We start from the raw sequence: 27,634 nt of genomic DNA, 5'->3' as shown, positions 1-27,634 counted from the left end.
GACTTGTGGACTTCAACTCCCAGAATTCCCCAGCCAGCAGAGAAGAAGACCAAGAACCTTTGAGACAACTAGGAAATGGATGATTGACAGCTCCACAGACCGCTTGTATTTCTATTTGGTCAAATTTTAGAAGAGCACGTAGCCCCTCCCCCTCCCCCAAATTTCCGATCCCTTAATTGCCGCCTACCAGTGAAAATAAGTGGGAAATTACTTGTGTGTTTAAGAAACGTTGAAAGTTCATATGCTTAGATATTCAATTGACCTCAAAGCAAGGAGAGAAAGGCATAAAATGATGTTGTAAGCTAATTAACATTCTGCAAGGTGTTAGGAAAAATATTGGACTTGGGCTGATGCAAGTGCCTGGATTTAGCATATGAAGTTCTTATACTTCTCAGGCAATTTAAAAATACCACAAAAGTGAGGAGAAAGTCGAGGACTGCCTGGATTTGGATTGCGTTGATCGTTGTGGTGCTGCGCTGAAGATGTTCTGGACTGCAACCCTGATTACAAACTTTTGTTGTGGCCTGTCAGCCGCCAGCCCCTCCAGCAGCCAAATCAGAGGAGGTGGAGGCAGTGTGGGAGTCAGGGTCAGCATCTGAGGGGAAAGGGGGAATGGAACTGGTAGAGAGAGAGAGAGAGAGAGAGAGAGAGAGGCGGAGCCTGGGCCATCCGTCAGCCCTCAGATGGAGTGTCAACAGCCCCCAGGTCTGGAGGTGTCTGAGGAGGAAGAGGAGGAACAGCTGGGTCCAGTGGCTGATGCACAGAAGGCAGAGGAGAGCAGTGGAAATCTATGGGCCGGTCCTTGGGACGAAAGAGCCACCACTGCTAGAGAAGCCCCACCCTAGCTCTGGGGATAAAAGGCAGGGGGCGGAAATGAATAGATGTGGCAGAGGAGAGGAGAGCAGTGGAAATCTATGGGCCGGTCCTTGGGACGAAAGAGCCACCACTGCTAGAGAAGCCCCACCCTAGCTCTGGGGATAAAAGGCAGGGGGCGGAAATGAATAGATGTGGCAGAGGAGAGGAGAGCAGTGGAAATCTATGGGCCGGTCCTTGGGACGGAAGAGCCACCACTGCTAGAGAAGCCCCACCCTAGCTCTGGGAATAAAAGGCAGGGGGCGGAAATGAATAGATGTGGCAGAGGAGAGGAGAGCAGTGGAAATCTATGGGCCGGTCCTTGGGACGGAAGAGCCACCACTGCTAGAGAAGCCCCACCCTAGCTCTGGGGATAAAAGGTAGGGGGCGGAAATGAATAGATGTGGCAGAGGAGAGGAGAGCAGTGGAAATCTATGGGCCGGTCCTTGGGACGGAAGAGCCACCACTGCTAGAGAAGCCCCACCCTAGCTCTGGGGATAAAAGGCAGGGGGCAGAAATGAATAGATGTGGCAGAGAACTATTCATCTCCCTGTCGGACAGACTTCTTAGCCTGCGGGGAGAGAGAAACATTTTGCACGGGGCTGCTAGCACTCCTAATAAAGAAATCTTGGAATTAACTTCAGAGGGTTTGTTGTGTTTGGGGAGCTGGGTTAGAACAACCTTTCAGGGATGAGAGCTGGCTAAAATGATTATTATGTGACAGTAGAAGGAGAACATTTCTACTCAGTCATCAGCAATGAAACTTCAGGCTCTGCGATTTTGCTTCCCCGCAACAAAGGATATAAAAGAAGAATTTCAAATTATTTGAAGTTGAATTATTGAATTATTTGGAGTTGCTTTGTTTGCCATTTTTCCAGACATTTCACCTGATGGCTTTTAATGGTTAATGGTTGCATTAGAACTGTGATGGCGAACCTGTGGCACGCAGAATCATCTTTCTGGCCGCGCGAGCCATCACCCATCGCTCTTCCGTGTTCTGGCGCACCGGCCAGCTGGTCTTCATGCCCGGGAGAGCACCAGAAACCGGAAGAGCAGCCGCCTGGCACGCATGCGCGTGCCGCTCAGCTGCTCTTCCAGTTTCTGGCACATGCACAAGCTGCCTGGTCTTCCTGTTTCTGGTGCGCATGCATGCATAAAGACCAGCTGACCAATGTGCATGCGCACGCCGGAAACCAGAAGATCATCTTCCCGGCCTGCACATGCACACTGGGTGTCTGCTCTTCCAGTTTCCGGCAAATGCGCATGCACGCACACACTCTCCCGTTTCGGTGCCGAATGAGTTTTCCAACAGTGCATTAGAACATCTCTTCCGTATATCCTTTATTCTGCAAACTTTTCATCCTGTTGGAATCTTTGTCCTGTGCTTGTCCTGCTTTTTTTTTTTTTATTTAACACCCGGAAGAGAAGTTGGTTAGGTCAGCTGGCTCTCCCCATTTCCTCTTACAAGTTGTGAGATAACAAACTCCCAGCCCTAAACCTGATCAGTTAATTATTTCCCTCTTGGTTGTAGCAGGGGCCCAGGGCATGCTAGACACTTAATCGCCATTAATATCTAACCTTTCTTTGATGGCGCCTGATCTAAGCAATTCCTGGGATTGAGGGGGAATGAAATGGATTCTACCATCACCGTTCCAGCTTTGAACTGCTGGTAACCAGAAGGAACTGTGGGATCCTTGGTGGTCTCTGTGTTTGGTTGTTTTCTTTGCAGATGTTTAGTGACAGGCGTTCCTTAAGAATATGAGTTTGAAAGCTAGGAAAAATGAAACCTTTGGTCCCGGTGACCGACCCAGAAGCAAATCTCTGTGAATGGTGTATCAGTGGAAACATGTAAGGGAGGAGATGGTTCGACCCACCACATGTTGGTGGCATTTCTCAAGATAGCCCATGAGGAATGAGTCAATCCAGAGGTTGGGGAAGAGATGCCCCATTCAGAATAACATATTTGGAAGGGACCTTGGAGGTCTTCTAGTCCAACCCCCCTGCCTAGGCAGGAAACCCTATACCGTTTCAGACAAATGGATATCCAACATCTTCTTAAAGACTTCCAGTGTTGGGGCATTCACAACTTCCGGAGGCAAGTTGTTCCACTGATTAATTGTTCTAACTGTTCTAACCTCAGTTCTAAGTTGCTTCTCTCCTTGATTAGTTTCCACCCATTGCTTCTTGTTCTACCCTCAGGTGCCTTGGAGAATAGTTTGACTCCCTCTTCTTTGTGGCAACCCCTGAGATATCGGAACACTGCTATCATGTCTCCCCTAGTCCTTCTTTTCATTAAACTAGACATACCAAATTCCTGAAACCATTCTTTGTATATTTTAGCCTCCAGTCCCCTAATCATCTTTGTTGCTCTTCTCTGCACTCTTTCTAGAGTCTCCACATCTTTTTGACATCGAGATGACCAAAACATTGTGGCAACCATTCTTGAAGGGTTTTTTCCCCCCTTCAGAAGACGGGAGATAAGATAGAACGAATATGAGTTCTCCTATATTAGTTCCCTATGATTTATTTGCATCTTTAAAGTCAGGGCATGTTCTAAATGCTACATCACTATGACAAAGTCATAAGCATCAGAGAAAAACTTGGAAGGAGAAACGAAAGATTATCAGGATTTACTAACTTTTAGGACATTACGAGGTCTTCAGAATATCAGTAGTCTAAAACTATTTGAATCAGCCCTGCCAAATTTAGTTGTTGCTGAGCATTTTTTTAAAAAATGGCAGTAGTTATCTGTTCTAGTCTTCCTTTAAAAGGATGACACATTGATTTTTTTCCCCTTGTGTGTACTATCTTGTCAAATAAAATGAAACTATTACAAGACATTCAAATTTGTGTGCCTTAATCCAGAAACCAATTCTCTTCTGATTAAAAGCCGGATGACTCTGAAATAACTGGGAAAATCTCATTTTCCATCTCTCTCCTTCATGCCCTCAAAAGAGAAATGTTCTTGTCAGCTGTGGCAAATTTAAATTATTCTTATCGTGATTTCTTTTTAGACGCACAGCATTGTTTGAAAAATATTTTCTTCCCCAGTTCCTCTGAAGATCTTAAAACAATATATTAACAGAGTACACAGATATGCAATCCCTCCTGGAATGAAAAACATTTGCCAAAAGAAGAGACTGCATTTGCATTAACAACTTTCTTCACTGCAAAAAACAAACAAACAAGGGGAGCATTACAAATATGAGTTCTGCCTGTATAAGTTCGCCGTGACTTATTTTCAGCTTTAAAGTCAGGGCATGTTCTAAATGAAATAAAGACATCTAAAAGTATTCCTCAACTTATAACCACAATTGAGCCCAAAATTTCTGATGCTAAAGATTTGTTGTGTGCAGAGGGTCCTCGACTTATGACCACAACTGAATGTATGTTGTTGCTAAGTGAGAAATTTGTTAAGTGAGTTTTGCCCCATTTTATCATCTTTTTTTGCCACAGTTGTTAAGTGAATCACTACGGTTGTTAAGTTAGCAACGCGGTTGTTAAGTGTCGCAAAGATGCTGTTTTCAAGAGGCAACTGGACTTTCTTGTTTTTCTTTGAAGGCGTTTCGCTTCTCATCCAAGAAGCTTCCTCAACTCTGAATGGATGATGGGGAATGGAAGGATTGATATTCCTTGCAGACAGCTGGTCATTTGCATCCTTTTAGAGGGTTGTTGAGGCCACTTGGGAGGACATAGATAAACTTCCAAGTGGCCTCAATGACTCTCTAAAAGGATGCAAATCACCAGCTGTCTGCAAGGAGTATCAATCCTTTCATTCCTCACCATCCAGTCAGAGCTAAAGAAGCTTCTTGGCTGAGAAGCGAAACGTCTTCAAATGAAAAAAAACCAGAAAGTCCAGTTGCCTCCAAGTTATAAAAGCAACTTTGGGACTGTTTATTGTTAGTTTGTTGTTTCAGTTGGTAGTTCCTTGAATGGGTTGTTTGCTACTCTTCTCTACTGCGGAGGCGAAAAGATTTCTTCCCAACGGAAAAAGATATACATATATTTTTTTTGAAAGGCTTAACTAACAAAGTTAGTTGAGACTTGGAGTGTGTTTAACCATAAAGCTCTGTGCTTGTCTGCCATTCTTGCATCTAGTTACAGATTCACAGGCTAAGGAGAAAGGAGGGGAGAGAAAAAACCTTCATAAACCGAAGTGCCTTTGTTCCAAAGCCCAGCATCGCTTCAACGGGCAGACAAAACAGGGACCAGCCATTAGACTGACCTACAAGGACCTCCACCCAGCCACAAAGAATTGCAATAACATGCTCAACCATGCAAGTCAGAATTTCCTAAAAAGAGAGTGAGGCACGATTACAGCCAAAGCGTTCAGAAGAGCAAGAATGCTGCAGTTTGAATAAACAGAAAAACAGAGTTGGAAGGGACCTGGGAGGTCTTCTAGTCCACCCCCCCTGCTCGAGCAGGGAACCCAGTACAAATGGTGGCCCAATCTCTTCTAAAACTCTAAAATTGGAGCAGACACAATTTCTGGAGGCAAGTAGTTACACTAAAGGAATTGTTCAGGAAAATTATCCTTAGTTCTAGGTTGCTTCTCTCCTGGATTAGTTTCCATCCATTGCAGTGTCCCGGAATCATGTGATTCCCCCCACCCCCATTTGCAGCCTTCTGACAAGCAACGTCAATGGGGAACCCAGATTCATTTAACAACTGGGTGATTCACTTAACGACTGTGGCAAGAAAGATCATAAAATGGGGCCGAGTTACTTAACTGCCTTGCTTAGTGATGGAAATTTGGGGCTCGTTTCGGGTCGTAAGTCGAGGACGGCCTGTACTAGCATGCATGAGAGGGATCTAAGGTGGCTTAGCTTGAAAGGTTGATAGAAGGGCAATGCTCTTTGTTTTCATTTCCTCTTTTTCTCCTCTTTTACCCTCCTGCTCTTGTTTTTACTTTATTTTAAATGTTTGTGTAAGCTGTCAGGAGTCGTGACTCACCTGGGCAGTATGAAACTATAGTCAATCAACCAATAATCGATAAAAAAAGAGAACAATTACATCAATCAACCAATTAACCCTCCTTGCTCATCAGAGTTCTGCACAATTCCTCAAGAACGGTTTCAAACTTGAAGGCAATTCCTCTTTTCACAGACACCGATTATTCTGTGTCACAACAAATCCCAGCTCTTGAACCATCCTATTTGGACACTACATCCCTGGTAATTAAGGTCATCTCCCTCCCTGAAACTCATCAGTGAGATCTGCAGGGACGAATTATTATCTGTCTGGTCTTGTTTTCTTTCTATCCGTTTCAAGCTTCAGCAGGTTTCCCCCCCCCCCTGCACAGATTGTTGGGGAGAACTGGGAAAGTAAAAGAAAACAAGGAAAAAACGAGCAAATGTGCCGTGTTCCAAATCAGCGGTGCTTTCTTTCTCAGAACGGAAAAGAATAACCGAATAGGAAAGGACCCTGAAGGTCTTCTAGTCCTTAGTAATTCCAACGACTGGTTGTAAGTCAAGGACTATCTGCCCATTAAAATGGCATCATAAATTAAGACTTTATAAAGCAATCAGTATAAGCAGTACCTAATATTACCTTAATAGCAACCTACAGTGAATAATGTTTTTTTTTTCTCCTAGCTTCATAAAGTTCCTATGGGGGGAATAGTATTTTAAGGGCCCTTTCAAAGTTCTGAAAACCAGAACATTGTGTAGGCATAACACAAGGGGGGAAATTGTTCCAGAATTTAACCCAATGAAGTTAAGCATACCAAAATCACTGGAGGTATTTAAGAAGAGACTGGACACCCACTTGACTGGAATGATATAGAACAGTGATGGCAAACCTTTTTGGCATCAAGTGCCCAGACCGGAATGCGTGTGCATATTTGTGTGTGTGTGTATACACAGCGGAGTCCTGGAAACACAAATGCCAACTGGCTGACGTGTACATGCTGTTTTCTGGCCCTTTTGGGGGGGCTGTTTTTGCCTTGAAAAACGCCCTGAAAATGCCCCCCAAAACAGCCTGAAAATGCTTCCCAAAATTCCTTTCTGGCTGTTTTTTGGGCCATTTTCAGATGCTCCACCTCCCACGAACACCAGCTGGCCGGTGCACATGTGCGCACCAGAAACTAGAAGAGCAGCTGATTGGTGGCGCACATGCTCACAGGAAGGGCTCTGCGCGCCACAGGTTTGCCATCACGGATATAGAATCTCCTGCTTCTGAATTTTGATCATGTGACCCATCAGTACACTGCAATGGTAGGAAATGTTTAAAAATGGTCATATATCACTTTTTTCAGCGCTGTCGTCACTTCAAGTGGTCACTAAAGCAATTGTCATAAGTCGAGGACTGCCTGTACGGTTGTACAGCAGAGTCAAACAATGAAGAGATGTGGGGGGAGCATGGGCCAGTACTGGACACTAAGGGAGGCTCGGATGAAGGCTCTAAGTCGGAGGCAGAGAGGGGGCCAAGGCCATTTGGCAGTTCTGCCAGAAGAAAAGAACAGCTAAGAAATCAGAGTCGACTTGGGAGTAAAGCCACAGGTGGACGGTGAATGGCCCCTCCCATAGGAAATAAAAGAGGAGCGAAAGGGGAGTGGGCTTTTGCAGGACACAATTCATTCGTTCATTAGTTTGTTTCAGGAGTGTGAAGATCTGTCCGTGAATCTCAGAGACTCTGTGCCAAGTCTTTCCTTGCACAGCGCTGCGCTTGGACAATATTTACATGGCAGCTTTCCAAGTTAGATAAGGTCTGTAGTCATAAATATTCCTTTGAAAGACTGTTTACCCGGCCTTTGCTGAATGTGAATGAAAGAAATTCACATTCATTTAATAAAAGGTTTTTTTGTCAGGGCCAGGAATCTGTTTCATGCTTTTTGGGGAAGCCTAGGTCAGAGCACCAAATTCTGACCATGAAGATGCGCGAGGACCAAGTCATAAGTCACCTTTTTCAGCGCTCCTGTAACTTCGAAACCATCCTTAAACGAATGGTTGTAAATTGAGGACCGTTTTGAAATATGAACATGCAATTAACACGTACACTAACTGCGGATTGCCTTCTTCCATTCCTGGATAAGTGAATTTCAGCAGAAGAGATGGAACCTTCCTCTTCCTCCTAGACCACCAACCAAATTATGCCTTTTTCTCGAAGCAAACAATTCAAGCTTTCCCCCCTTTCTAAAGCTCGCCACAGCTATATGCACCAGACAGATCGGAGAGGGAATCAAAATATATGAAGCTTTTGCGGAGCTTTGAACATCTCTACTCTTTTTACATAATTTATACGACGGGTGGGGGTGGGGGGTGGGGGGCAGGGAATCGGCTCTCCATTACCACAGTCAGATTGCTCCAAGTTTAGGTCTGATTTGGAGAACCAAATTTCTTTATAAGGTAGGTAAATTACGGAAAGGGAAAGAGGTGGCCACGTAATAAAACCTGCTGAAGTCCCCATTAACAGCGCTATTCCTCTCTGATCAATGAGATGTAACAGGTTTCTTGCAGAGAAGGTCACACAGTCTGCTTCCTCATACACATGAAATTTTTATGCTCTGCCATCCTGTCGATGTTATTGTGACATCTCAATTTCGGGAGCTATTCTCCCCCCTCCCCCCCTCCAACACTTCGCGGCAGGATCAGCAGCTTCCAGAAATGAGACGAAGGGCCTCAAACGGCTGGAGCAGGGGCGTCAAACTCGATTTCATTGAGGGCCGCATCTGGGTTTGTGTTTGACCTGGGGGGGGGGGGTAGCATGGCCACCTTGACGTCACTCATGTCGGGGGAGCCTGTGATGGCCCAAGCTCTCTGCCAGCAAAAACAGGCTCCCGAATTCCGTTTTCAGCTGCAACGGCCTCCTGCAACCCTCTGCCAGTGAAAACAGAGGTGGGGGAGCCGCGTGTGGCCCTCGTGAGTTCCATTTTTGGCTACGACGGCCTCCGGCAACCCTCTGCATGCGAAAACGTGCTGGCAGGGGCCTCACGGGCTGGTTCTTCACCGTTTCCAGGGCGGCCCTGTGGGTCACATCTAAGCACTCCGTTTTTTCTTGGGAAATCCATTCCTACTCCCACACCAAGAAGCTTCTTGGATGAGAAGCAAAATGTCTTCAAAGAAAAAACAAGAAAAGTCCATTTGCCTCCTGAAAAAGCACCTTTGGGACAACTATGACCTGGATGACTCAGAATCTCTACAGACATTTAGCTATATAATTTGGGATGAAGATCCTTGGAATGGTATGGGAGTAGGAAGGGATTTCCAGAGGGGGAAAAAATGCAGACTGCAGGAACTATTTGCACCAGTCAGGTGATCCTGAGGACAGAGATAAACCTCCAAGTAGCCTCAACGACCCTCTAAAAGGATGCAAATGACCAGCTGTCTGCAAGGAGTATAAATCCTTCCATTTCCTCACCATCCAGTCAGAGCTGAAGAAGCTTCTTGGATGAGAAGCGAAACGTCTTCAAAAGAAAAAAAAGAAGGTCCTGTTGCCTCCAGAAAAAGCACCTTTGGGACAAAACAAGACCTGGATGACTGAGAATCTCTACAAATTTCTCCAGAATGGTACAGGATCTTCTACTTAGCCAAGGGGTTGGACTAGAAGACCTCCAGGCCCTCTTGCAATTTTGTATTTATTCTGTAAATTCTTTCTTATTTTTCATTTTAAAGCCAAAAGCACTCAAAGACTTAAGGTAGCTTGTGTAACCTTCAAGTTTTCCCAAACATCTCTGTGATCAGTCAAGTAAATCGTCATTATTGCCCTAATTCTGGAGCAAGGCAATTATACTGGTTTATGCTCTTTTTCTTCTCTCTTTCTTTCTTTCCACCAATGTCTAACATTTCCTGGCCTATAGAAGTCCCTGCCCTGTTATATTTTTATAATTTCTTCCCTAGCATTTGTTAATTTTTGTAAGAATCTTCACTTTTTCTCCTATGAAACCCATGTGCCAGGAGTGACATTTGTTTCAGGAAATTCAGTGAAATTCTCTTTTCTAGCCATGCGCCCACCCACAACCGTGGGGAAAAGCTCACATTTGCGAATCGGTAGGGAAGGTAAGTGAATTCCACCCCTACTACCCATGATGGCTGTAGAGTGTGACAGTCGTAAAACCGTTTTATTAACCGTTGAGAAATGGGGGCGCAATTGTTAAGAGTGCAGTACTGCAGGCTACTTTTGCTGACTGCTGGATGACCGCAATTTGGCAGTTCAAATCCCACCAAGCTCAAGGTTGACTCATCCTTCCATCCTTCCAAAGGTGGGTAAAATGAGGACCCAAAATTGCTGACTCTGTAAACTGCTTAGAGAGGGCTATAAAGCACTTTAAAGCAGTATATACCGTATTTTTCGGAGTATAAGACGCACCTTAGTTTTGGAGGAGGAGAATAAGAATTTTAAAAATTCTGCCTCTGCCTACCAGCATCCATGGTATTCAGCTGGCTAGCTTCCTGACTTGGAATACATGTTAGCAAGGTCAGCCAATGAATAGGCATAGCAACTAAGTCAGCCAATGAGGGATATTTGGACTCTGAAACAGTATTTGCCATGTGAGCAACAAGGAGACTGGAAGAAACCTGGCTTAGCTGAGAACTGAAAGTGAAACTGCTTGTGTTTTGCTTGCATTTACTGCTACCTTGGAAAGCCTGCTTTTGGTATTGTATTGTATATTGTTATTATTTTGAATCCTGCTCGCTTGTGTGTGCTTTCTGAATGTGATTGCTGCTGCAAACTCTGACCAGCCAGGTCAGCTTCAGCACTTCTTGCAGCCTGATTCAGCACAGCTGATTGGCGGGTGGATCGGACTGCCGGAATACCCCCCCCCATCAGCTGTTCCAGGCTGCAGGGATTGCCGCAGACATCGCTGCCTCCATGCCTCGCGTTTATGGCCTCTGGTGGAGGTGGGTGGAGCTACATTCGTTGTATAAGACGCACCCAAATTTTCACCCACGTTTTTTTGGGGGAAAGTGTGTCTTACCCTCCGAAAAATACAGTAAGTCTAAGTGATATTGCTATTGCTATTATATTTTCTGTGTCTGGTCATTAAGCAAATGCAACATTCATAAAAGCAAATGCAGTGGTCATTAAAAGAAGAGACGGTTTGTTATGACCCCAGTTTTGCCAAAAACTGGACAGGCTAGTTTTCGGCAATACAGTTAGTCCTCGACTTGCAACGGTTCATTTAGTGACCGTTCAAAGTTCCCATGGCACTGAAAAGACTCATGACCGTTTTTCAGAGTTACAGCCTTTGAAGCATCCCCATGTTCGCATGATCAAAATTTGGACGCTTGGCAACTGATTCATATTTATGACGGTTGCAGTGTCCCGGGGTCATGCGATCCTCTTTTGCCAGCAAAGTCGAATGGGAAATGCCAGATTCACTTCACAACCGTGTTAGCAACTGAACAACAGTGGCAAGAAAGGACGTAAAATGGGGCAAAATTCACTTAACAAATGTCTCGCTTTGCAATGAAATTTCAGGCTCAAATGGGGGTCGTAAGTCAGGGACTACCTGTAGAGAGATTTGGAGTTGTCCAACTGAGTTCTAACCTTCTTCTAACATTGATTTTTTTTCCCCTTTTGTGACTTGCTATTTGAGCTTTTTAGCCATTTTGTTTCCTTTTATCTCTAGCACCAGGGATCTCAAGAGAGCTCATTGAAAATTTGGCCACTCACCAACAACAGTAGTGTCACTCAAATAGCCCACAAGTTACAACTATTATTGATCCAAAAATCCCTTTCGTGGCCATGGTAGCTGCTTGCTTCTGTCCTCCTGGGCCAATTTAGGGAATTCTGAGCAAACATTACAGGCAAAAGAGCTGGAGGAAATTCAGTGGATGCACATTGCTAATTTTTTCCCAAGGAGCCATTGTTCAAGGCAAATGGGCTCAGCTGGCCTGCAAGGCTATCCAACCAACACAATACAATACAATAGTAGAGTTGGAAGGGACCTTGGAGGTCTTCTAGTCCAACCCCCTGCCTAGGCAGGAAACCCTATACCGTTTCAGACAGATGGCTATCCAACATCTTCTTAAAGACTTCCAGTGTTGGGGCATTCACAACTTCTGGAGGCAACTTCTGTTCCACTGATTAATTGTTCTCACTGTCAGGAAATTTATCCTCAGTTCTAAGTTGCTTCTCTTCTTGATTAGTTTCCACCCATTGCTTCTTGTTCTACCCTCAGGTGCCTTGGAGAATAGTTTGACTCCCTCTTCTTTGTGGCAACCCCTGAGATATTGGAAGACTGCTATCATGTCTCCCCTAGTCCTTCTTTCTCTTAAGCTAAACATACCCAGTTCCTGCAACCGTTCTTCATATGTTTTAGTCTCCAGTCCCCTAGTCATCTTTGTTGCTCTTCTCTGCACTCTTTCCAGAGTCTCCACATCTTTTTTACATCGTGGTGACCAAAACTGAATGCAGGATTCCAAGTGTGGCCTTACCAAGGCATTATAAAGTGATGTTAACACTTCAGATGATCTTGATTCTATCCCTCTGTTGATGCAGCCTAGAATTGTGTTGGCTTTTTTGGCAGCTGCTGCACACTGCTGGCTCATATTTGGATGGTTGTCCACTAGGACTCCAAGATCCCTTTCACAGTTACTACTACTGAGCAAGGTATCATCTATACTGTACCTATGCATTCCGTTTTTGTTGCCTAAATGTAGAACCTTACTCTTTTCACCATTGAATTTCATTTTATTAGATAGTGCCCAATGTTCAAGTTGTGCAAGATCCTTCTGTATCTTATCTAACCGGTCAGTCCTAGAGGAGATCAGCCCTGACTGCTCCTTAGAAGGCCAGATCCGAAGAGGAAACTCAACTATTTTGGCCACTTAATGAGAAGGAAGGACTCCCTGGAGAAGAGCCTCATGGTGAGAAAGGTGGAGAGCAAAAGAAGAAGGGGACGACAGAGAAGGAGGTAGCTGGATGGAGTCACTGAAGCAGTCGGCGTGAGCTTAAATGGTCTCCAGAGGATCTAAGAGGACAGGAAGGCCTAGAGGAACGTTGTCCATGGGGTCGCGATGGGCAAGAGACACGACTTCGCAAATAACAACAACAATGCAGGAAACTAACAGCTATAAGTATCTACTTTAGCTCTGAAAGCTCCCAAGAATCTTGGATTCTTGCAGATAAGGAGATGGCAAGAAAATTAAGAAATATTTGTCCCAAAGGTGCTTTTTCAAGAGGCAACTGGACTTTCTTTGGTTTTCCTTGAAGATAGTTCATTTCTCATCCAAGTAGCTTCTTCAGTTTTGATTGAATGATGGAGAATTCTGGGACTTGAAGTCCACACATCTTAATATTACTGAGGCTGAGAAACTCTGCTGACTGGGGAATTCCTGGAGTTGAAGTCCACACATCCGAAAGTTGCTGAGGTCAAGAAACAATACTGGCTGAGGAATTCTGGGAGTTGAAGTCCACATGTGCTAAAGTTGCGGAGGCTGAGAAACAATACTGGCTGGGGAATTCTGGGAGTTGAAGTCCACACATCTTAATATTACTGAGGCTGAGAAAAATAATACCACCTCAGACGAATTAGTGATAAAAAAAACTTTGGATTGTGCAGAGATGGATAAATTAACACTGAAATTAAAAGATAAAGAAGAGTCGGGATATTATGAAATTTGGAACGATTGGTACAAATGGCTGCAAAACAAGAAAATTAATTAAGCCGAAAAACAATATATATAAATATATATATAGAACTGTGTGTAAAGGTGTGTAAATATAGAAGAGAAATGTTATATACATGTACAGATATGATGATATAACAATGTTGATATAATGACTGTAATGTGTTGTAGAAGGGGGAAAATAATTTTAAAATCTGCTAAAAAATAAATAAAATAAAATTACTGAGGCTGAGAAACTCTGGTGACTGAGGAATTCTGGGAGTTGAAGTCCACACATCCAAAAGTTGCTGAGGTCGAGAAACAATACTGGCTGGGGAATTCTGGGAGTTGAAGTCCACATGTCCTAAAGTTGCGGAGGCTGAGAAACAATACTGGCTGGGGAATTCTGGGAGTTGAAGTCCACACATATTAAAATTACTGAGGGGAGAAATTCTGCTGGCTGAGGAATTTGGGGAGTTGAAGTCCACACATCTTAAAGTTGCTGAGGTAGAAAAACACTGGTTTAGAGTGACGACAACCAGTTTTCCCATTCTCACGCCAACATCTTCCCCACTAAAAGACAGCAGCTTTTTTTTTTTTGCAATCTGCCCTAAAGTTCCCCCTTTTGGCATCCAACAGTCCAACAACATGTAAAATTTGATTTTTGCCTCCTGCAATAATTGTTGCAATCAGTGCTTGTGTGAGCTGGTTGTTTATTTATTGCTTCATTTAAGAAATTTCCACACTGTTCATTAAAAAAAGAAGAAAAAGAAACAGCCCCAAGGAAAGACATAACACTGCAAAAATTAAAAATACGACCCCGATAAAGCTGTAACGCGCAGCAATTAAAAAGCAGCCGTTTATAATAATGGGGACAGATAGATCACACTTAAAAAGCCTCAGCAAATAAAACGGGGCTTCCCCTGGTGCCCACAATAGCTTTATTTTTATTTTTTGTTCAAATCTTGTGAGTCTTTATATGCTTCCCTAGTGGAATTAATAAAGATAATAAAAATAAAACATGCTATTTAGTTTTTAATACTGGTCACATGCTCTCATATTTCCACAGCCTTTTAGCTTAAAAGTGGTATTTCAGCAAGTTTAAAATGTGTGATATCAACTCCCAGAATTCCCTAGCCGGCAAGAGTGATGAGGGAATTCTGGGAGTTGAAGTCCACGCATCTTAAAATGGCTGAGATTGAAAAACACTGCTTGAAAGAATAAACGTATTTGTTTAGAACCTAGTTAATTAATTAGCCCAACAATCATTTACTTTTTTTGTAAGCAATACAGCCTTCCTTCTTCTCCTCTATATAGCAACTATAAAGATAAAGATTTATCTTTAAAAATAAATGTTCCCCTCGCATATATGTGCTAATCGTTCCAGACTCTAGGGGGCGGTGCTAATCTCTGTTTCAAAGCCGAAGAGCCAGCACTATCCGAAAACATCTCCGTGCTCATGTGGCCAGCATTTTTTGCATGCTTTTGAACTGCTAGGTTGGCAGAAGCTGGGACAAGTAATGGGAGCTCACTCCATTACATGGTGGTAGGGATTTGAACTGCCAAACTGCCGACCTTTCTGATTGACAATCTCATTGTCTTAGCCACTGAGCCACTGCGTCACGATAGATAGATAGATGATAGATAGATAGATGATAGATAGATAGATGGATGGATGGATGGAGGGAGGGAGAGAAGGAGAGAGAGAGAGAGAGAGAGAGAGAGAGAGAGAGAGTGAGTGTACAACTATTTCAACAATGCTAATATTTAGACTGGATGAAGGTGAACAAGCTCTAATTAGATCTGTAAAAGATAGATAAAGCAATGGTCAGTAAGAAACCTGGATCTGCGACTTGAGTTTACAAGTAGTCCTCTATTTACAACTGTCTGTTTAATGACAGGTTAAAAATACGACACTTCAGTAAAAGTGACTTATAACCCATGCTCAAAGTTATGGCCATTGCACCTCCCCATGGTCATGTGATCACAATTCAGACACATGGCAATAGACTTCCATTTACAATACAGGTAGTCCTCGACTTACAACGGTTAGTGACCGTTCAAAGTTACAACAGCCCTGAAAAAGGTGGCTTATGACTGTTTTTCACACTTTCGACTATTGCAGAAACTCCATGGACACGTGAGCCAAATTCAGATGTTTGGCAACTGACTCATATTTATGACGGTTGCAGTGTCCTAGGTTCATGTGATCCCCTTTGGCGACCTTCTGACAAGCAAAGTCAACGGGAAGCCAGATTCAGTTAATGCTGGAGCCCGCCAGCAGAGCTGGCAGCAGATTCGGACAGTGAGGAGGTTGGGGAGGAATATGGGCCAGTCCTGGAGTCTGGGGAAGGCTTTGAGGAGGGCTCTGTGTCGGAGGCAGAGGGAGGGGAGTCAGAGCCGTATGCCAGTTATCAGCTACCTTCAGAGTCAGACATCAGTGAGGCAGACAAACAGCTGGAGCCTGTTCCCAGTGTGCGCATGCACAGAGTTGCCAGACAAAGGGAACAACTAAGGAACATGGATCGACTTGGGAGTAAGGCCACAGGTGGACAATGAATGGCCCCTCCCAGAGGAAATGAAAGAGAAGCAAAAGGGGAGTGGAGTTTGCAGGAGACAATTAGTTCGCTTCATTGGTCCGTGACTCTCCCGAGACTCCTGGCCACGTTTTGCAGAGATCGGCCTGCCAGCTCTCCAAGCCAGATAAGGTCTGTGACTGTAAATCCTCCCTTGAAAGACTTTGCTGGATGTGAATGAGCAGAATTCACAGGAAAGTAACAAAAGGGGTTTTTGTCAGGACAAGGAGTTTGCTTCATGCTCTTGGGAAGCCTCAGTCAGAACACTTAACTGTGTCAGTAATTTAGTAACTGCAGTGATTCCCTTAACAACAGTGGCAAGAATGGTTTTTAAATGGGGCCAAATTCGCTGAACAACTGTCTCTCTTAGCAACAGAAATGCTGAGCTCAATTGTAGTTATAAGTTGAGGATTACCTGTATTAAATTATATAATTATATATAATTCCTTCAACACTGTCAAACTATTCACTAGTAAGGCTGCATTACTATTACTATTAGTCTTCTCATCGTTCCTATCACCCATCTCCTCCGACTTATGATTGCAACGTGTCGCTTGTATCTTTTACTATTTATATTGATATTGTTTCCTGATTGCTTATTTGTACCCTATGACTATCATTAAGTGTTGTACCTTATGATTCTTGATGAATGTATCTTGTCTTTTTATGTACACTGAGAGCTTATGCACCAAAGACAAATTCCTTGTGTGTCCAATCACACTTGGCCAGGAAAGAATTCTATTCTGTTCTATTCTAAAGGTTCTCACAGAGAGAGGTGGGGTTGATTGAACAATCTTCTTCAGACTTTTAAGATCTATGATCCGTTTGGGCAGATAATTATGGGTAAACCATCTACCTCCCATCTATTCCTTCAAGTCCAGTGTCATCCTTGGAGCCATTAGTACTCTATCACTAAAGCAGAGAGCTGGGCAATCAATCACAGGGACTGAATATCCCCTGTGGAAGTGTTTTTCTTTGTTGTTCACCCAAACTTAATAAACTGGAGAAGGGGATCAGGAATGATCAGCCACACTTCAGCAGGCTTCAGTGGTGACATCCTGACATTTCATTTTGGCCCACGTTGAGCCCTGCGATATTGCCGTGCTCCCGAGCCAAAATGGGGAGGAGAACATTATCTGCCATACAATTTATTAGACTTGATGGAGCGTAGGCCGATCTCTCAGTAGCCTTTAAAGCACTATGATGCTCCGCAATCTATTTTTAATAGAAACAAATGCATGGAATCCGCCCCAGCGCTCCACCAAGGCATCCGGCCAAGGCAACACGCTGTAAATCAATTTCCTCTCCCTTCCCACAGGGCAGAGTGAAAGGGCCCCGCCGTGTCAAAGTTGGGAGGAGAAAGACAATTTGCGCCTCTAGAGAAGAAGGGTAATCCCAGAACTGTTTTAGAACCCAGTACAGGAAATCCTTGACTCACAGCCGTTCATTTAGTGACTGTTCCAACTTACAGCGGCACTGGGAAAAGTGACTTAGGACTCTTTTTTAGAATGATCACCATTATAGCATCCCGTGCTTATGTGATCAAAATACAGACGCTTAGCAACCGACTCACATTTATGACGGTTCTAGTGTCCCAGGGACAGGCGAGATCCCCTTTTGCGACCTGCCGACAAGCAAAGTCAATGGGGAAGCCAGATTCGCTTAACAAACGGGTTGCTGACTCAATAACTGCAGTGATCCACTTAACAACCTGCCGAGAAAGGTCGTAAAATGGAGCAAAACAACGGTTAACAAATGTCTCACTTAGCAACAGAAATTTTGGAGTCTGTTGCGGTCATAAATTGGGGACTACTTATAGCCGTGATGGCGAACCTATGACATACGTGCCGGAAGTGGCATGCAAAGCCATCTTTCCGGGTAGGGCAGCCATTCCCCGTTGCTCTTCTGGGTTCTGGCTAGCTGGTTTTCGCATACGCGGGAATGCCGGAAGAGTAGCTCCCTAGCACGCATTTTCGTGCCGGGAAACTGAGCTTTCGGTTTGCACGCACAAGAGAAACTAGAAGAGCTCGTGACCTACGAGCATGTGAATGCTGGAAACCGGAAGCTCAGCTTCCCAGCATGCACATGGGTGCTGGGGAACTGCTCTTCTGTTTTTTGGTGTGTGTGTCACCCAGCACGTGCGCAGTCCTGTTTTGGCACTTGATGCCGAAAAGGTTCGCCAACTAGCAGGAGGTAGCCATAGGTATCGAGGGGGCCATGTTGATGTAAAAAGAAAAATTCTAACTTATATTTATCAAACTCTTCTGCAGCACTGTTGAGACTAAACTTGGTTTTCCCCAGGCGCTGCAAAGGATAAAGTATGCATTTATTTTTCTTCTGTGATCAATACAACATTAACGGCTGTTTGCAGCATCCTGCAATCACATAACCCTGATTTATGGCATTTTTTTTGCCAAAAGCCAAAGTTTATCTCCAGTTTCTTTTCTTTAAAAAAAAATATGAAGAATAAAATACAGAACTGTAAAACAAACAAACTGAAACAAAACCAAAACATGCATTCAACCTTAACAGCAACGATAAAAAATTGTGTACAAAAAAGGAGGAAAGAGCAGTCAGTTAAATTTAACGTTTAAGATGTAAGTTCCAACCTGGCTGAGTGCTAAAAGAAAAGAAATAAAGAAATAAATTCTCCTTCCCGATAGATAGATAAATAGATAGATAGGAGAGAGGGGGGGGGAGGAGGGCAGGAGAGAGAGAGGTAACAGAGATAGATAGATGATAGATAGATAGATGATAGATAGATAGATAGATAGATAGATAGATAGATAGATAGATAGATAGAGATAGATAGACAGACAGACAGACAGACAGACAGACAGACAGACAGACAGACAGACAGACGAGAGAGAGAGGGAAGGAGGGTAGGAGAGAGAGAAAGGTAATAGAGATAGATAGATGATAGATAGATAGATAGATAGATAGATAGATAGATAGATAGATAGATAGATAGATAGATGATACATGATAGATAGATAGATAGATGATAGATAGATGATAGATAGATAGATAGATAGATAGATAGATAGATAGATAGATAGATAGATAGATAGATGAGAGAGGGAGAGAGAGAGAGGGAAGGAGGGCAGGAGAGAGTATATATATATCCCTGGCTGACATAGCTCCTTTTATAGGGAACTGATCAGCCAAACAACCAATCAGGAGAGAGTATTTTCCCGCTCCAACAGGGAACCAGAATGAGGACTTCAACTGACAACTATACACTATTTACAATACATAACAGATAGAGATAGATAGAAGAAAAAGCAGTCAACAGGGGAAAAGTTTATTTATTTATTATTTATTTATTTATTTATTTGTTATTTATTTGTTATTTATTTGTTATTATTTATTTATTTATCTATCTATCTATCTATCTATCTATCTATCTATCTATCTATCTATCATCTATCATCTATCTATCTATCTATCTATCTATCTATCTATCTATCATCTATCTATCTATCTATCTATCTATCTATCTATCTATCTATCTATCTATTTGAACTTGTTAGTCGCCCCCTCTCCCCACAGGGACTCGGGGCGACGTACAAAAGCGACAATCAAAACAGTATCATATAGAGGAGGTAAAAATAAATAAATAAATTACAGTGCTTAGAAAAAGTTAAAACCCCAATAACATTAAAATTTAAAAATTTAAAATTGACAGTTAAAAAATGACCAAGGGGTGGAGAAGCTGTAGAGTTATGCCAGGCCGGCTAGTCAAAACAGGTAGGTCTTCAGTTTCATACGGAAGGAGCGGAGGTCGGTTGTTGTCCTAATGTCTGGGGGGAGGTCATTCCAAAGGGTAGGGCCCACCACAGAGAACGCCCTACTCCTGGGCACAGCCCTCTGACACTCTCTGGAGGACGGCACCCGGAGGAGTCCCTCTCTGTGTGAGCGAATGGGTCACAGGGATGTATGGGGCAGGACACTATCCCGCAGATAACTAGGCCCTGTGCCATGGAGCGCTTTGAAGATGGTGACTAATACCTTGAAGCGCACCCGGTAGGCCACAGGAAGCCAGTGCAGCTCGCGCAGGAGAGGTGTTATATGGGAGAACCTCGATCTCCCCATAATTACCCGCACGGCCGCATTCTGGACCAACTGCAGTCTCCGGGTGCACCTCAAGGGGAGCCCCATGTAGAGAGCATTACAGTAGTCCAGGCGAGACGTCACCAGCGCGTGAGTGACTGTGCGCAAGGCCTCCCGGTCCAAAAGGGGTCGCAATTGGTGCACCAGGCGAACCTGGTGGAACGCCCCCCTCGCCACGGCTGCCACATGATCTTCCATAGCCAGCCGGGCATCAAGGAGGATGCCCAAATTGCGCGCCCGTTCCACCGGGGCTAATTGCTCATCCCCGATGGCCAGCGATGGAATGTGCTGGTTGAACCGGGAAGCCGGGAGCCACAGCCACTCTGTCTTGGAGGGGTTGAGCTTGAGCCTGTTGTCACCCATCCAGACCCGTACGGCTTCCAGACACCGGGACATCACTTTGACGGCTTCGTTGGGGTGGTTTGGGGTGGAAATATACACCTGAGTGTCATCAGCGTACAGATGGTATCCCACCCCGAAACCACGGATGATCTCGCCCAGCGGCTTCATATATGTGTTGAACAGGAGAGGCGAGAGGATCGACCCCTGTGGGACCCCGCAAGTAAGGGGCCTCGGGGTCGACCTCTGCTCCCCTGCCAACACACATTGCGTCCAGCCAGAGAGGTAGGAGCGGAACCACCGTAACACGGTGCCTCCGACCCCCAACCCCTCCAGACGGCGCAATAGGATACCATGGTCGATGGTATCGAAAGCCGCCGAGAGGTCTAATAGGATAAGGATGGAGGAACAACCCCCATCCTTTGCCCTCCAGAGATCATCCACCAACGCGACCAAGGCCGTCTCCTTGCTGTGACCGGGTCGGAAGCCGGTGTTAGATTGGCACAAAAGGCGAGCGGAGACGTGAGGCGAATTAACAGCTTTTTATTGAACAAAACACAGTCAACGTATTTACAGGAGAGAAGCACGCTGGGCTCGTCTGACAGCTATTTATGAGAAGCTGTCAGACGAACCAGCCAATCCACAGACCGGAGTTTCCCCGCTTTCAGCCAGGTCGCGTCTTAGCCGATCAGACACGACCTGGCTGTTGCTAGCGCAGATGCCGGCAGTCAGGGGGAATTCCCTGACGTCATCTGCTTGGATATAACACTCCTTCCCCCCCAGTGAGTGCGCATGTGCGGACGACGCACATACGTACTCACGCAAATAGGCTGGGCGGCGCCGGACCCGCCCAGAACGTCTCAGTTCTACAGAAGACGCCGGAGGAGAAGGAGGTGCCCGTGGAAGCTCCTCCCGCAAGGGAGTGGAGCTCCGGGCGCCATCTTGTGGGCCTACCTTGGGAGGCGGACTGCAAGAGTCAGGTAGGCAGGGCCGAGGGGGCGCGGCCGAAGGCGGGCTTGAGCAAGGAACAACAGGGTAGGCCTGGCCTGACTCGGGGAAGGCCAACGGGAAACCGGGAGGAGTTCGCCAAATGGGCAGAACACCCCCAACCATGGATGGCCGGGAGGCGGCGTCCGAGACCGGAACGGTCCAGGGCAGCTGGACTGGGTCAACTGGGACTGGTGGAAGGGCACCAGGAAGCGATGCGCCGGTGGGCTCAGTTGGAGCGACGACGCTGGCCGACCCTGCAGGGTTGTTGTCGCAGTTGAATGGTAGGCGGCGCCTCAATTGATCCAGGTGGCGCCGCCATTCGGTCCCATCAAGTAGCTGGACCCTGTAAGAACAGGGGCCGGTTATGGAGGTGACGGTGGCAGGCACCCACCTAACAGCCCCTGAGAAGGCCTGAGCCCACACGAAATCTCCCACTGTGAATGTACGGGAAGGGGGCCCCAGGTTGCCAGGGCTGTTTCTTCGAATAGAGCGGGTGCAACCTATCCAAAGTGGTCCGCAGGCGCCGGCCCATCAGCAGCTCGGCAGGAGACTTCCCGGACAGGGGGCAAGGAGTGGCATGCTGTACCAAAAGGTAAGCAGCCACCCTTGATTGCCAGTCTGCCCCATCCATCCTGCCCAACGCCTCCTTGGCCGAGCGGACCGCCCGTTCCGCCCGGCCATTACTAGCTGGATGGTATGGGGCGACCGGGGCATGGCGGATGCCCTGAGAGGCCAGGAACAACTGAAAAGCGGTGGACGCAAATTGAGGCCCGTTGTCAGAGACAATGACGTCCGGCAAGCCATGGGTGGCAAAGAGCCTAGTCAGTTCTCTGATCGTGGCCTCGGCTGTGGTGGATCTCATGAGAATGAGCTCCACCCAGCGCGAATAAGCGTCCACCACTATCATGAAGACCTGGCCTCTGAAGGGGCCCGCAAAATCAATGTGTAGGCGGGACCAAGGCCCACGGGGCAGTTCCCATTCCCGGTGGCGCCGGTCGGGAAAGTTGGCAGGGGGTGCAGCCGGCCACCCAAGCGGCTATCTCGTCGTCCATACGGGGCCACCACACATAGCTGCGCGCCAGGCCTTTCATGCGCACTATGCCTGGGTGGCCCTCATGAAGGCGAGACAGCACCTGGTGGCGCAGGCTGGGTGGGATGACCACCCTGTCACCCCACAGGAGGCACCCACTGTGGAGTGACAGCTCCAGCTGCCTGGCCTTGAAGGGACGAAGGTGCTCAGGCACTGGTCCTTCAGGCCAGCCCCTCTGGACCCAAAGCATGACCTGGGACAGGTCAGGGTCAGCCCTAGATTTTGCGGCCACATCTCCGGAGGAGAGGGGCAGAGCCAAATCCGCTATGGCCAAAACCGACAGGCAGGGCACGGTCGGAGGGTCAGAAACAGGAAGGGGGCAGCGGCTTAGGGCAGCGGCGTGCCCTATGTACTTGCCCGGACGGTAGAGCAGAGTGTAGCTGTAAGCAGCTAGGAACTCTGTCCACCTAGTCATACGAGGTGACAGGATGGGAGGGGTCGGCTTGTTACCGGCCAAAAGCCCAAGGAGTGGCTTATGGTCGGTGAACAAAGTAAAATGCCGCCCATAGAGGTAATCGTGAAACCTCTTAATCCCTAACACTGCAGCCAGGGCCTCCTTGTCAATCTGGCTGTAGTTGCGTTCCGCAGAAGTCAGTGTCCGGGAATAAAAGGCAATGGGGGCCTCCGAGCCTTTGGGCAGCACATGGCTCAGGACGGCCCCCAAACCCACGGGGGAGGCGTCACAAGCAAGAGTTAAAGGCAGCTTGTCCGAATATTGGACGAGGACTGCCTCTGACGTCAGCAAGTCTTTGACAGCCGCGAACGCATGTGCTTCGCGGCTGCCCCAGCGCCAGGCTGCCGATCGGTCGAGGAACCGATGTAGCGGCTCGGCTAGTGACGCCTTTTGCGGCAAAAATGGCGCGTAAAAATTTAGCAAGCCAAGGAACGCCTGCAGCTCCGTCTTGGAGGCAGGCGTGGGGGCGTTCCTGATGGCTGCTACCTTGGAAGGGGTGGGGTGAATTCCCTGGGCATCAATGGTGAAGCCCAGGAAATCCACCCGCGGCACAGCAAACGAGCATTTGCTGCGTTTCAATTTTAAGCCCGCGCCCCTGAAACATTCGAGGACCTTCTCTAGTATTTCGATGAGGCCCGATCGGCTGCTGGCGGCGATCAGGACGTCATCGAAATACGGAACCATGCCAGGGAGCCCATGGAGCAACCGCTCCATAAGGCTCTGGAAGATCCCCGGGGCCACGGAAACGCCGAATTGCAAGCGGCGGCAACGGAAAGCTCCACGGTGGGTGACGATGGTCTGCGCGGCCGCCGCCTCGTCATCCACCGGGAGCTGCTGGTAGGCCTGCGCCATATCCAGTTTCGCAAAGATGCAGCCTTGTCCTAAAGAGTGGAGTAAGTGCTGCACTACCGGAACTGGATAGGGGTTCACCTGGAGGGCAAGGTTAATGGTGGATTTAAAGTCCGCGCAGAGGCGAATAGACCCATCCGCCTTAACTGGGATGACCAAGGGGGTCTCCCACTTGGAGTAATCCACAGGCTCCAAGACTCTCTGCGCGACGAGCTTGTCCAGCTCCGCATCAACCTTGGCCCTCAAGGCGAAAGGCACCCTACGGGCCTTCAGCCTAATGGGGGCAACCTGGGGATCTAGGTTGAGGGAAATGGGAGTCCCTTTATATGCCCCCAGCTGCCCATCAAACACGTCGGAGAACCTTGTAAGCACGTCGGCCACGTCAGGAGGCGTGGCCACTACTTGCCTTACCCCGTGCACTGACAAACCTAGTGCCAGTCTAGGCCCAGGAGGGCTGGCAAAGGCTTTTCCACAATCAAAAGGGGAAGGCACCCCGAAAAGTCCCCATACTCCACCCGCACCAGGTGACAACCCAGGGTAGGAATCAGAGTCCCCTGGTAGTCCCAGAGGGTTGCGTCTGGGGAGGAGAGTTGGGTCTTGGAGATGCCTGGGCAGAGGCGAGAGAACTCTGCCCATGACAGGAGTGATCGGGATGACCCCGAGTCCACCTCCAAGGTGCAGGGGAAGCCTTCAATGAGGAGCGACGCCTTGATGCACTCCGCACCTGCACCAGTGTGGAAGGCCAACTCCGCAGGGCTGGCATGCTGGTCAGCGTCCACGGCGTAGCAGCCTCCGCGCGAAGGCTGTTGCTGCTGCTGCTGCTGCTGTCGTCCGGAGCAGCTCACAGGTCGCGGCTTGGCGGCGGCTGCAGTCAAGGAGTCATCAGGGCACTGAGGCAAGGGAAACTGCGCTCTGCAGACCTGGGCCAGATGTCCTTTTTTAAGGCAGCGGCGGCACACCGCAGCCTTAAAGGGGCAACCAGAGCGATCGTGGTTGCCTCCGCAGCCCAGGCAAGCGGTCGCGGTTTCTCGGGCTCGCTGAGGGGCGCGTCTTCGTGATGACTGGCCTATACGGGCCACCGCTCCTTCCTCCGGGTAGTCAATCGGCAGAGGGACCAGCTCGTCCACCAGGCAAGTGCGGCCGGGCGGAGGCGGCAGGTTGAACATCTCCGCCATTGACTCGTCGGAGAGTTCAGCCGCCCTTGCCTGTTCAATGGCCCCGGTGAGTGTGATGTCCGCTTGGGACAGAAGCTGCCGGCACAGGCGTAAGTCTTTGACGCCGCTGACAAACTGCTCTGTGAGGTTGCGGTCCAGATCGGCGAACTCGCACCTCATCGCCGCTGTGCGAAGCGACTGGAGGAACTGGCTCACAGATTCCTCCGGCTTCTGCACACAGCGTCTGAAGGCGTAATGCCTCGCCACCCAGGATGGGGTCGGGGCATAGTGGCGCTGTAGACGCTCCGTTAAGATGGCCCAGTCCAGTGAGTGGACCGGCTGAGGAGCTGCTAGTGAGCGAGCGGCGCTGAACATCGGCGTGCCGCAACAGCTCAGAAAAAAACTGCATTTTTCATCGTCCAGCACATCGCGTCTGCCGTTGGCGATCAGGTAGCACTCGAAGTGCTCCAGGAACGCTTCCCAGGTCTCGCCGTCGCAGCCGAAGGGGACGAACGTTGGCATCGCCGACATGGTCTCCTCAGAGTTCAACAGTAAGGCAGGAACGAAGAGAATGGTCGCCAGGACAATTGTGCCGAGGTAGAAACGTTCGGTGGGTCAGCAGCAGCTAGATCCCACCTTCGTCGCCAGTGTTAGATTGGCACAAAAGGCGAGCGGAGACGTGAGGCGAATTAACAGCTTTTTATTGAACACAACACAGTCAACGTATTTACAGGAGAGAAGCACGCTGGGCTCGTCTGACAGCTATTTATGAGAAGCTGTCAGACGAACCAGCCAATCCATAGACCGGAGTTTCCCCGCTTTCAGCCAGGTCGCGTCTTAGCCAATCAGACGCGACCTGGCTGTTGCTAGCGCAGATGCCGGCAGTCAGGGGGAATTCCCTGAAGTCATCTGCTTGGATATAACAGCCGGACTGGCGCAGGTCTAGATAATCAGCTTCCTCCAGGTGACACGGGAACTGCTGAGCTACCACACTCTCAACAACCTTCGCTAAAAAAGGAAGGTTGGAGACAGGACGATAATTTGCTAGCTCCTTTGGGTCCAGAGAAGGCTTCTTGAGCAGGGGTCTCACCACCGCCTCTTTCAAGGCGGCTGGTAAAAGGCCCTCACCCAGCGAAGCGTTCACCAGTCCCAGTAGCCAGCCTCGTGAGCCCTCCCAGGAAGCCAGTACCAACCAGGAGGGACACGGGTCCAATAAACATGTGGTGGCTCGCAGTCGCCCGCGCAACCTGTCCAAATCTTCGGTGACAACAGGGTCAAACTCCTCCCAGCGTGGTCTCTCAAGACTAGCCTCGGACGCCCCCCCTGGGGCACTGGAGTGGGTCCATCCCCTCCGGATCTGATCAATTTTATCCTGCAGGTATTCCCCAAATTCCTCTGCTCTGCCCTGCAATGGGGGATCCCGCTGCCCCTGTGACAGAAGGGAGCGGGTCACCCGAAACAGGGCGGCAGGGCGGTTCTCTGCGGACGCTATAAGGGTGGCACAATACTGACGTTTGGCCACTCTTATTGCCACAATGTAGGTCCTTAAGTAGGCTCTTACCTGTGTTCGGTCAGATTCGGAGCGGGAGGATCTCCACTTGCTCTCTAGGCATCTCCTGTGGCGTTTCATCGCCCTTAGCTCCCCGTTAAACCAGGGGGCCCGGGTCGATCGTTGCCATCGGAGAGGCCGCAAAGGCGCAACCCGGTCCAAGGCACCGGCGGCCGCATTGTTCCACGCAGCTACCAGGTCCTCTGCCCGGGAGCGGGACAGGTCTGCAGGAGGTGGCCCAAGCTCCGCCTGGAACCTATCTGGTTCCATTAGACGCCTGGGGCGGAACCATCTGGGACAATCTGGTTCCGCCTCCCCGCGGCGGGGAGTAGCGCCAGGGAAGTCCAGCTGGAGAAGTGAGTGATCTGACCATGACAGAGGCGTGATGACTAAATTCCCTCTTCCCAGATCACTCGTCCACTGGTCGGAGACAAACACAAGATCCAGTGTGTGGCCTCTCTCGTGTGTGGGGTCCCGAACTACTTGAGTCAGATCCATGGCTGTCATGGAAGCCATGAATTCCCGGGCTACCTCGGATGCCTCTCCCGTCGACGGCAGATTGAAATCCCCCATCACTAATAGCTTGGGTGTTTCAACCGCCATCACTGCGATCCGCTCGAGGAGTCCGGGCAGGGCCGTTGATGTATGGCGGGGAGCCAGGTATACTATCAACAGGCCCAACTGTCTCCCTGGGCCCCATTTCACGCCTAGAGACTCACACCCAGATATCTGCGACACAGTGAATTCTCTCGGTGCCAAATCTTCCCAGATGATTATCGCTACCCCACCGCCCCTACCTTGGGCCCGTGGCTGGTGGAATACACGGTAACCTGGAGGGCACATTTCCCCGAGGGGCAACCCCCCCTCCGGGCCCAACCAGGTTTCCGTTATTCCTGCAAGGTCCGGCTCCCCCTCTGTGATCAAGTCACTGATGAGGGGGGCCTTGTTAACCACGGACCTCGCATTACATAACATCAGCCTAAGGCCCAGGCTCTGCCGATCCTGTCCACCTAGACTGCGGGGGTTGGTACAAGCGACCGGGCGTGTCCAGCGGTCCCGGTCTCCCAACCGACTATATGTTCTTCTAGTGTCCTCGCGCCCGCCCCTCCCTACGACC

The 27,634-nt window shown here is 48.0% G+C and overlaps 1 protein-coding gene across 1 annotated transcript in view; it reads right to left on the bottom strand.

The window, feature by feature from the left end:
- Nucleotides 1-25,148, bottom strand: part of FRAS1 (Fraser extracellular matrix complex subunit 1) — a gene marked incomplete at its 5' end in the record, with an annotated part of 344,413 nt that extends 319,265 nt beyond the window's left edge. The window contains 2 exons of the mRNA XM_081960316.1: nucleotides 24,660-24,779; nucleotides 25,020-25,148. Of these exons, the coding sequence (XP_081816442.1) occupies nucleotides 24,660-24,779; nucleotides 25,020-25,148 (249 nt within the window). The remainder of the gene's footprint in view (nucleotides 1-24,659; nucleotides 24,780-25,019) is intronic.
- Between the last annotated feature and the right edge of the window lie 2,486 nt (nucleotides 25,149-27,634).

Source organism: Natrix helvetica (assembly GCF_964273705.1).
Source record: "Natrix helvetica genome assembly, chromosome: 7".
In the NCBI taxonomy this organism is placed as follows: Eukaryota; Metazoa; Chordata; class Lepidosauria; order Squamata; family Natricidae; genus Natrix; species Natrix helvetica.
The sequence above is the reverse complement of the archived record's forward strand: the minus strand, read 5'-3'. Positions and strand labels throughout refer to the sequence as shown.